This window comes from Camelus bactrianus, chromosome 1 (genome assembly GCF_048773025.1).
Source record: "Camelus bactrianus isolate YW-2024 breed Bactrian camel chromosome 1, ASM4877302v1, whole genome shotgun sequence".
NCBI lineage: Eukaryota > Metazoa > Chordata > Mammalia > Artiodactyla > Camelidae > Camelus > Camelus bactrianus.
The window spans coordinates 106301070-106312983 of record NC_133539.1 but is presented as its reverse complement, the minus strand read 5'-3'; the positions used below and the strand labels follow the sequence as shown (position 1 = coordinate 106312983).

Here is an 11914-nt window from a genome sequence, read left to right as displayed (position 1 = left end):
CAAGTGTGCAGGGTGCACCTGCTAGGAGTGCTCAGCAGCTCCTGAGGGCCTCCAGCAGAGGGCAGGGTGGTCAAGAGGCATGCTGGCCTCAAGTCCAACACTGCCTGGGGAGGTTCATTTCCCGTTCTCGCTCTTGAAGACACTGGCATTCACTGATTTGGCATATATTTACCAAGGCCCTCTATGGGCTGAGGAGACCCCTCTGGAAACAGTGGTGCCCACTTCTGCCTGATAATGCTCATCACTCTTTCACACACCTGATCCATGACCTTGTGTGTGTCATGGTGGATGGCTATTGGACAAAGATCCCTAAACAAAACTGTCTTTTTACAGTCTTATTCCTGGAACTCTCACTGAGTCTAGAGCAGCCCGGGGAATGGTCAGTTCAGAGCTTAACTCCCATCATCAGCTGAGTGATTTCCAAGAAATTGTGCTCTGAGCATCTGCCCAATGGAAAGGAGCTACAAAGTGCCTACAATCTGGCCTTGGGTACCAAGTAACTGAAGGGACATTCTTCCAGACCTCAAGATACCTCCCAGAGGTACGGAAATTTGGTGAAGGTACCCTCTTGCCACAGGCTCCCAATAATGTCCAAGAGGCCTCCCATACTGCCTAATGGGGCTGGGAAGCAAGGAGAGAAGTCACGGGAGAGATTGTGAGCTTCAGCCTATTCTGGAAGTTGGTCTGTCTATTGACCTGGCCATTTCTTCGAGTCCCAGTGCCAGGGTCCAAAGGCCTATGCTGCCCATAAATAAGAGGCCCACATATCCCAAGAGCAGCCAAAACCAGCTCATCCATTTATTTGACTGAGAACATTAAGGAGGACAACAAAATTAAACAATCTTTAATAAAATTCCTATAGAAAACCCAGTCGCAGGGCAAATACTCTTTCCCATGTCACAGAGGATTGAGAACTCCCAATAGGCTTTGGAGAATAAACAGTAGTTTTGCTGGGTGTTGCCAGTACTCAGAAAGAGCCTCCATTTACACATTCAAACCAGTAGTTCCTATTGCACATATTAACATTATCTGCCAACTAGCACCCTAAATATATGGTACCTCAACAAATAAATTAAAGAATTCCATGTGGCATGAAACATTCAATTTGAACTAATATCCTTGAAAAATCACATTATTACAAGTTTTAATAAATACAGTAAGAACAGCTGGCATTTTACTAAAATACTGAATTTTAGGTCTGGAGTTTATTCCATAAATAGTTTCCTTTTCATCTGCTTTCTGTCTTGGATACATTTGCTCAAGTATTATGCTCTATGAAGTGAACTCTTTCACAGACACCATGTAAAAACTGTATTAATATGTGCCTCATTACAGAAGCAGCTGGAAGAACTGGATCATAGAGTCAACTAAAAACTAACTCAGGAAAAAGCTCTGATTTGTAAAACTTTAAAACACAGGCTGAAGAAAACCAAAACAACATCTTTTTATATAGAACTCCCACTAGAAATTTTATAAATATATATGCAGCATATATATTAGATTTGCCTCACCAGTAGATTTTTCAGCAAGTCTGCCTGGGATGGTGCTATCACGGTAGATAAATATCAACAAAAGAATTAATGTTTCCACAGGTTTAAAAGATTTCTTTTGAAAAATAATCATAATTTCAAATTATATTATAATTTGAAGTTTACACAATTTAAAAAGGGAAGACAGATAGATAGCTTTCTTTTATGCCTCACTGGGGAAGTAAGGACAGCTACCACTCCCCAGGCATGAATAAGCTGGCTGAGTGATAACACTTGGTCACAATATGAAAAAGAAGTATTTACACCTTTCTGGAAAAGTACCAAATACTTAAAAAAAGAAGAAGAAGAATAAAAGAAGAAGAAGAAAAAGAAAGAAAGACAAAAAACAATCTCTAGTAGCATTCCTTGGCGTGCAAAGTCAGCAGGAAATGATTATCCATAATGTTGACAGTTTTCATGATGAGTCTTGGAAGCATTCAAAAAGCAGAGGGTGGTCATCAGGGATTGTTCAGATTAGATTTTGTGGGCTGCCTTGTTCTTAATTTAACTCTGGGTTCCAGGATTTCATTCCCTTTATAACATCTCTGGCAGGGTCATGTTCAATTTAGTGCAAGTGCAAAATGAAAACTAAACGAAACCAACAAATACATTAGGAGCAAAGGCTGATCGTTAAGATCTGTAGTCTTTCCGAACTGTGTGGGCCATCCAGTTCACTTTAGTAGTCCAGCTTTCCCTGAGTGCCTCATCAAATTTTTGCTTAAATTGCTTGAGTGCTTCTTCTTCACTCTTCCCTAAGGCAAGAGAGTCCTGAAAATGAAGGGAAAAAAAATCTGATTTTATACATTCTCTGCAGTGATGTGCAAATCTCAAAGTCTGTAGGAGGCTGGGTTGGCCATGTCTCCCCAGCCACCATCAAGCAGTGTACCCCATGTTCTTGTTTAAACACCATTTGCAGGAGGCAGAATGAATACCAAGGTATGGTGATAACATGACCCCTGCCAAAGAATTTTTAAAGACAAAATGAATTTATGATTACTGCAAGACAACTACTCAGCCGCCTGCCACCACCACTACTGGGTAAGAATCATCTCATAGGAAATTACTTTGTTCCATTCCCTTTGAACATTTGAAAGGTATAGCTGAGCTCTATGCCCACAAAGTCCAACACTGAAAGAAAAACCATTTATACCTTAAGATACTGTATATCCTTGACTGATGTGAGCTCAGGAAGCCCTGCAGTCAACATCAGTGCAAAGAGAGTGATGAAGAGATTCCCATGCCGTCGTAAAATCAGATATGCATCCTCACAACACTGGCGGAACCTTTAGTTGACGCAGCAATCACAAGAGTAGGACATTAGAAGGGAGACAGCAAATTTTAATAAAGGAAAACAAGAGACATAACTAGACTTTGCATTGAACCAAAGGTTCTTTTTTGATTTTCACTTCTTTCAAAGTTGTCCCAGGACTAAAATTAAATACATGAAGCCCTCTAAAATCACATGTATCTTTTCAAAAACAAAGCTAAATAGAAATTCTATGATAAAAGGTAATGTAACACAATGTAGGCTTTTTAATTCAATGAGACAAAAATTAATTATAAAACAACTGGTAATTATAAATCCATGAGGATTTCTAAACATATTTCTAGATTCTAGATTTGTGGTTTGACTCCAGAGACTTAATTTCTTTAATAGACCCCAAATCAGTATCCGTGCTTTTGCACTGCACCTTCTTGTCCTCTTGTCTTCCCCCACTCTCCTCTTCAAGATGGTCATTCAAGAGGACTTCCCAATCCTATGTTCCTAATTTTGCTAAAGAGAAAAATGGACCCAGAGATATAGTCTCAGAAACCCAGGCAGAACTGGAAATCATATTAGCAATCAGTGGTAAGATATGATATGAGTTGGTCACATCATATAACGTATCTTTAATGATCAAAATAGCCTTGAAATTTAATCATTTTTGTCCCTATTTTAAATAAAGAAACAAAGACCAAAAGACAAATAATGTGCTTGGAGACATACAAACAGCAAGGAATAGATCAGAGACGACAAGGTCTGTCCTGAGCCCTGGTTCTCCTACTATACTTCACATAGAATGACAGTAAAATGCCTATCCCTCTCAGCATCTCACTAACAAATGTCTTAACAGTTTCAAGAGAATTTTCTAAGACAGGTAAAAGACAGTATACTATTGGAATACAACATGGTAATTTACAAGTTTCTAGCATTTTGTTTCTCTTGTCTGAACCAGAACATGGATCTGACAGGCAAATTCCCCAAAAGCCTCCTGTTAGCAGACTGAGTATCTCTCTAATCTAAATATACTTTTCAGCTAAGAAATGCTAGTCTAGCTGGTCAAATATGAAAACATTACATGTGTTTACCCTTGACACCAGGGCAATACTTACCGGCCAAACTTTTCTGTGTTTCCTGTTTTTCCTTGCTGAATCACATGAATGAAGTCATAGGTAAGAATAAAAGGCACTCGCTCCCTTTTAATGCCAAATTTAGACTTGAAATTTCCAAGAATATGTCCAAAGTCAATGTGGAAGAGCTGGAAAACAAATGAGATTTAATTTCTTTTCTTTTCTTTTTTTTTTCTGATGGGTTCCAAACAGAAAGGCAAGGCCTCAAGCAGTCCTAGACCCCAAAGCACTACATCCAATGTCACGTGAGCCCTCCTCTCTTTCAAAACCTACTGGGTCACTTGGAAAAGACTGTTTCTGACGTTCGTAAGTTTTTATACACAGTAATAATCCTGATATTAAACTGCATATCCCAATGGGAAAGACGAATTTTTAAAAAGAAAAATACATCCAAATAATAAACATGTCTGATTTTAAAAAGTCAGACAGTTCTACACATAGAAACAAAATAAAAAGAGTACATCCTTGCCCCACCAGTTCCTTCACCACCTTAAGTGCTACCATTTACAGGTAACTTCTCCCCACTCTTTCATGTGTTTTTCCTGATAATTGCCACCATTTTTCTAAACAGTATGTTTATACTTACTTATTACTTCCTAATTTTGGATTATTATGGAAGGTAAGTATTTAGTACTCTTGTACTGAGGTAATGCAACACAATACAGCACATTATAACATAATTTCTGGTAAAATCAATATTCAGTGTACATACTGTTCACACTATGTGAATACATTTTAAAGCCAAGCAATGTGGTAGTGGTATATAGTATGACTACATTTCCTTTTTTGCTTATCTTTTTCCCTGACAAAAAAATTTTTTTTCTTAGTGTTCTATGATCTGATCATTAATTCTTCCCAAAATCTTAGAAATCTTAAAATCATTTTAAAACAGTTTTCCCACGGTCAGGTAACCTGTAAGTGCCTGTCTGGGCTGGCTGTTCTGTAGGCCTGCCACAGAACCATCATCCTGGGCTCAACCTTCGCCCTTCTTCCATCGGGAGTCCCCGTTTCTCAAGCCCCACGTCACATTCTCTTTTAGTTTAGACCAGGCTTTCTCAATACTGGCACTACTGACATTTTGGGCCCAAAACTACTTTGTTGTGAGGTTCTAGCTTACACACTATAAGAAGTTCAGCAGCATTCCTAGCCTCTACCCACAGTAGAATACCCACCCCCACCCCAGTCACCACCCCCACGCCAGTCACAACAACCAGAAATGTCTTCAGGCATTGACAAATGTCCCCTGAGGGCAAAACCACCCCACTGGGAACTACCAGTTCAGACCCTTATTTTGATGGATGCCCTTATTCTGGCCTCCTCCTGAAAAAAGATTCAGAGAAGATACAGTTTTTGAAACCTTGTTATATTTGAAAATGTCTTTATTCTACCTTCATACTTGACTGAAAGTTTGGTTATAGAATTCTAGGTTAGAAATCATTTTCTCTCAAATTATGAACCCTAATTTCCATTGTCTTACAGTTTCCAACACTGCTACTGAGAAGCCAAGTCTTTCTGGCTCCTGAACCCTGAGTATGTGGCCTGCGACGTCTCTGGGCAGGTTTTAAGACATTCAGCTTATGCCTGATACACTAAAATCTCATGGTGAAGGGCCTGAGTGAGGGTCTTTTCATCCACTGTAAGGGAACTTCTGAGCTCTCTGGACTGAATATTCATGAATATCAGCTTTGGACAATGTCTCTGTATTACCTGCTTGATAAGTTCCCTCCTTGAGTCTTATGTGCTACCTCCTTCTGTAACTTTTATTAGGGCAGATGATGAACCTCCCTGGACTGATTCTCTATCATTTCTGGATCCTCTTTCTTCTATTTATTAGATATTTTGGATCTTTTGGGGATATTAAAGGGCAATATATAGCATGGTGCCAAAAAAACAGAATCTGGGCAAACTGCCAGGATTTAAATCCTGGTATGTCCACTTTCTGTTGTGTCAATTTTTTTTCACCAGTAAATGGAAATAATGTTACTACTTACTCTGTACAGTTGTCATAGGATTGAAGGAGTTAACATATATCAAGAACTTATATAGAACAGTGCTTTCCACAAGTTAACAATTCAAGAAATGTTAGTTGATCTTTAATTTACACTACTTCTATTTTAATTTTTAAATTTGTTTCTATTCTTAATTTCCAAGAATTCTATTTTCTGATTTTTAAAAATAGAATATTACTTCATAGATGCAATGTTTTTTTGTTTGTTTGTTTTTATTTTTCAATCATTCTCTGTTTACTGCAGTTATTCTGTTTTCCCAGAATTCTTTTTTTTACCCTTTTGGCTTCTTCTTTTTTTTTTGGTCATCATCTATATTTATTTCTTGAAAAGGATTATCGAATCAGACATTAGATGATACCTTTGTGACCAAGAGTCTCAAATGTGGCCTTTTGGATTCTTTTAGTCTCTGTCTTTCAGACATTGAGGCTTCCCTCAAATGTCTAATAATCCTTGGCTGACCATTCATATTTAAGAATAAGTCACTAAAAAGATGAATGAAAATTCTGTGGGCATGGGTAGTATTGTTGATCAGTGGGCTTCCTTGCAGCGTGACTGTCAGAATCTGTAAGTCTTTTCACTGGAAAAGGATTCCAATCAGATTCTCTTGAGAAAAACCATCTAGTATCCTGTAAGAGTGGGGATTTACACTTGGTCGCTAGTGTTTCTGTAGCAAAGCAAGCAGAAGTTGTTGGGAACCATGCCATTTGGCATGCCAACCTTCACTTCATCCCTGTTTTTAACATGGACCTTACCCTTAGCTTCTGTAGAAGATGCTTGTCCATGAGTCAGAAGAATTGGTTTCTTCAGAGAATAAATCTTTTATCCCCTTCTTGGAGTTGGGAAGGAGACATGAGCATCTAATTCCTCCATATATTAACTGCCAATCAACCCTGTTTTCAGCCTCTTCCCCTTTCCCTACCTTTAGCAGCACCTCATGCCTCTGATTTCAGAGCTCTTCTCTGGCTGACACACCCTTCTACAAGAAGCCATTCTCTCAGCTCCTCTAAGTCATTGCCACTTTCCCACTTTGTTTTCTCTCATCCCAAAATCTGTCAATATCTTTCACCACTGAGGCCCCTTTTCCTATTATCTTTGACTTGGATTTACATATTTCTTATTCCTCAATATCATTTTAGAAGGGCGTCAGGAAAAAATGGAGAAAAACCTATGTTTCAACCTGATTAACCAGAAGACTGAGGGCATCCTTTTAAGTGTGAACACAAGGTTTAACTCTCAAAGCCCAAGTCCGAACTGCCCAGATCTCCGAGGAGGTATAAAACTCTGGGCCCCACCCCCAGAGCCAGAGTTCACATAATGACCTAGAGACTCTTATTCTGGAATGCCTCTAGTGTCAGGGAATTCCAAGGGTGGCTAAACTGAAAAATTATCCCAAATTATTTCATCTCTTTGCTTACTATAAAAGAATTTACAAACAAAAGTCACTCTGAAGAATAAGAAAATTTTCATTTCAAAACTAAGAGCTTCTTTATATTAAATAATCTGGTCTAGTCCCCCAGGTTGATAGTACCAAAATGATATTACTGATATTCCATTTCTCTCTACTCCCATATATGATTAAATTTGATATTCTAAAAGAGAAAATGGCTCAAGTAGGGTCTGTCTTAACTTTCTATTTTTTTTACCTCTGGTTATCTTCTTTAAAGTTAATATATTCTGTACATTATCTGTTTTGTCTACTCTTAGGTACATATGTGTCCCAAATGTAGTTTCTTATATTGAAGGAACAGGTCACTTTTAAATGACCACAATAATTTTTTAAACACTTAAATAAATGCTTATCACCTAACTGTAAATGAACAAACCAATATATGAAGCAAATGGTATATGAAACAATGGGTGGGAAATAAAAGGCAAAGACATAACTCTGAGAATCATAAAGACTCTGACTGGGTTCCAGAAGAGATTGTGCTGCATGTAGGTAACAGCATCACAAGGTCCTTGGCAGGCTCTGGAAAGTAGCTTACCTGGCCGGTTTTTTTGACCATGATGTTATCACTATGTCTGTCACCAATCCCAAGGACATAAGAAGCTACACAGTAGCCGGCACAGGACAGGGTAAACTCCTCAATGGCTCGGTCCAGGTCATCCCTGAACAAGAGAAAAAAATAGAGGAAAGGTTTTCGGCTTCCATATGTATAGGATGAGACCCAATCCATGCTTCTGTTTCGTTTTTAATGTGAGGAGAACTGCAAAACAGAACTGCCAAAACCATATGAGCAGAAGATGCTGGATCAGCCAACAGAGGGAGGAGGATCACCAGAGGAGCAGGGCAGAGAGGAGTCAGCAGGCTGGCTCAAAGACATCAGATACCTGGATGTCAGCCATTCAAACTGCTGTGTCCTGGGGGTCATGTTTCAGTGGGGACGGGGGTAGGTTCGTGTGCACAGTAACGAGAGGACATCAGCTTTGCTGGATGATGCTGGGCTTTGGACCATTTTTGTCGGTTTTGACCAAAAACTAGAATTCCATATTTAAGAGTTAAGTATTGCAGTTCCAACCATTTAAGTCAGTGGCTTAAATCAGAAGTGAGTAATACAGACCCTTTAGGGACAAGGTCTGAAAATCAAAATTTGAAAACTAATTCTCACATACAAGTTCTTGGATTTTGCCGATGAAAAAACTTAAGTCTGACTTCAAAGTCTTTAGCCAAAAATACTTGCAATATTTTCCCCTCACTGTGAAATTCCTTAATTTCCTATGTGTTAGGGGTTTTCCAACACAATAACCATACATAACACAATTCCTAGTGCTGTACTTTATAGTTTGGAGAGCTCAGTCTACACACTCATTCATTTCTACTCTAAAAATCTACTGAAAACTTACTTAGGTTCATAGATTCACATAATGACAAAAGTTCATGCACTTAAAAAAGGTACATTATGTTACTTTTAAAATTATTAGATTTTTTGTACTGCCCAGCTCTGAAATTTGATTTTGATGAAGCAGAATTCAATGCTAATCATCTGCAAGACTTTAGGGAGGCCAATTTGTCATTTTGATCTAATCTGAAATGAAGCAATAAATAACACTAATGTTTCCTCTAGGACACTGATGATTCTAACTGAGAGAACAGTCATTTGTTTGGCTGTTTGTTCAGAAGAATGATAATCAAACAGAATACACTAACCCAGAATTGTACTCTTTAAGCCAGTTCAGAAGGGCGTCTTTGTTGAAGGCTGCTGCAGCAGCCACATTGCTACTGTTTAGCTGAATGTCAGCGATTGTTTCAGAGGTGCTCACAACTTCAATGAGGCCGGAGCGGTCTCCTGTTGCTAAACAGCCGTAAGGCAACATCCTGAAAAGAAAAAAAATGGGCATAGAAAGTCATGTGTATGTTATCTATAAAATGAAACATTAAGAGTACTTTTTTTTTTAAGTTTTATTACTATTGATACTCTTGCCATTATTGTATCAGTCATATGGAAAAATACGTGTTCTACCTTCTGTTAGAGAGTAACTATCTTGGCCAACGGTGAGTAATTCACTAGAACTCCAATATCCCAGCTAAATGTATAATTTGTTGTCAAATCATTCTGGTGAAATATTAACTTGTCATGCAGGTGGACAGAAGCACATCAGATAAAAGTTTTTCATGTTCACCCTAAATTTGGAAGTAGGGAACCACTCTTTATGGAGCACCTAGTAGGTGGCACACAGCAGGCTAAGCACTTTACACATTCTCTTAGTTAACAGCAACTCTATCCTCCCAGTTGTTCAAGCCCACAACCTTAAGGTAATCTTTGACTCTTCCTCTCAAGCCCAATATTTATCTATCTTGAGAATGTACACAGTCTAAGTACTTCCCTGCCTCCACTCTTCCTTCTGCTACCACCCTAATCCAAGTTACCATCAACCTTATTCAATTATTCATGTTTCCTAATTAGTTTCCCTGCTTCCACATCACAGTAACAATTCATTTTAAATACACCTGTATTACGTCACTCTCTGATCAAAATTTCTGCGATGGCTTTCCACCTTAGAGTGAAAGCCAACAGGCTTGTCATATATCTAGCCCCCTTCACCTCTCCTAGTATCTTCCCCTTGCTCACTTTGTTCTCACTACACTGGCTCCCTTGCTAGTCCTCAAACATATCAGGCACAATTCTCCCTCATTTCTTTATCTGTGTTATTTTCTCTACCTGGAACACTCTTCCCTAAGACATCTACATGGCTTACTCCCTTACCTCTTTGAAATGTCACTGTCTAAATGAGGAATTCCTAGGTCATCCTTTTTAAAATAGCAACACTGTGACACCCTACCTGCCATCTCTTTCCTCTTTATTTTCCTCTGTAGCCCTCAACACTGTCTAACATCCTATACATTTTATTTATGTGTTTCTTTACATCTATCTCCACCATTAGGATTAAGTTCCATCAGGCAGGGATATTTTGTTCACTGGTGTCTACTCAGTACTTGAGAATATGCTGGCACAAAGCAGGCATTCAATAAATATTTTCGAATGAATTAAACAAATTTAATAACAAAATTCCTCTAAGTTCCCCATTTTACAAATAAGAAATAAAAGTAATTTGCAAAAAAAATCATACATTTAACTAAGTGAATGATCCAAGACTTAAAACTAGATCTGAGTGGCTCTAAAACTATCTTTTTAACCTAATGCCATCTGTAGAATCACTGACTATATAAGAGGTCTCTCAGGCTCCTGCTTGTGCAAAATAATTTTTGCTATATTGATAGTAAGTATTTTGCTTTGACTTGCATCTGTATGCTCTCTAGTGAAAATAAAAATGTTCTCAGATTTTCTTTAGCCATCTTAAGAAGAATTTCTTTCATGAATTAGCTAATAACATCCTTTGCCTTTTTATCAAAGTTTTAAACATTTTCCTTAGAGATTTATATGAGTTCTTTATATACTAATATTATCCTTTTCTCATTTTGGTTGTAAACATTTTCTTCAGTTTTCTAAAAACTGTATTGTCATTACAGCAACTCCAAAATGGAATGAGATACCTTACAAAGTTCAAATAAAAGTCAAGTGACCATAGAAAATACAGTGAATGGAATTCACGGATTCAATACATATATGAGTGCACCTATGTGCCAAGCATTGTGTTAGCTGCTGGTGATACAGAAATGAGCGAAAAAGCAGTCCCTGCTCTCACTGACTGGACAAAGTACAAATGCACAACGTGCAGGTGATCGTCTATGAATGAGGAAGAAGTGCCACTAGAACATGTCAAGAGTCAAGAAAGAACTCTGTGAGGAGGAGGGACACCAGGAATGGAGGAAAGGGCAAGGGGGACACAAAAGCCAGGTAAGGAGAAGAGACAGTCAGTGTCGCAAAGACCATGCAGAACCCTACAGGCCACGAAAGGACTTTAGAAAGAGAAACAAAAAGTGAGAGAGGGAGAGAGAGAGAGAGAGACAGAGAGAGAGAGAGAGAGTGTCGGTGTGTTCAGGATTGTATGAGTGTGTTGGTGTGTATAACAATCAGTTGAAAGAGAAAAGTTTCATTAAATAGTTCCTAAATTCCTCCCAACCAACAATTCAATTCTTTTATGCCTGTTTAAGCACTTTCCTAGTTCTAGCAAAATACAGTTGGAAGCAAAATTGTCAAACTACATGCTGACAGCTGGATACACCAACAAACTGCTTTACATCTGCATTATTAATTCATTTCTCTTTTTTAAAGTTTACCCTTCAATAGGAAAGGTAGCTATGGAGCATGAAAGTTTCTACCAGAACCCCTATTCTTATCATGACATAACACATGTGAAGTGAACAGTGTCCGGTTAAAGTGCACTTTGGCTCACTTTCCTACATCTCCTCTCACCCAACTTGCAGCCAAACCAGGCAAAAGTCCAACAACTTCCTCTTCAAAAGCAGACGATGAAAGCATTCAGTGTCTTGAGGACAGAATACTGACAATGGGAAGGAAAAAACATCCTAGTCATAGAGACAGTTTGACAGAAGTCAAGTTGGGGACAAACTCTTGGAGCCCT

The 11914-nt window shown here is 38.4% G+C and overlaps 1 protein-coding gene across 3 annotated transcripts in view; it reads right to left on the bottom strand.

Annotated features, from left to right (window-relative positions):
• Window positions 1-767: 767 nt before the first annotated feature.
• Window positions 768-11914, bottom strand: part of PIK3CB (phosphatidylinositol-4,5-bisphosphate 3-kinase catalytic subunit beta) — a 149498-nt gene continuing 138351 nt past the window's right edge. For all 3 annotated transcript variants that reach the window (XM_074370615.1, XM_074370622.1, XM_074370620.1), the window contains exons 20-24: window positions 9078-9245; window positions 7915-8038; window positions 3903-4048; window positions 2680-2812; window positions 768-2297 (exon numbers count right to left, since the gene is read on the bottom strand). In XM_074370615.1, the coding sequence (XP_074226716.1) occupies window positions 2160-2297; window positions 2680-2812; window positions 3903-4048; window positions 7915-8038; window positions 9078-9245 (709 nt within the window). In that variant the 3' untranslated portion in view covers window positions 768-2159. The remainder of the gene's footprint in view (window positions 2298-2679; window positions 2813-3902; window positions 4049-7914; window positions 8039-9077; window positions 9246-11914) is intronic.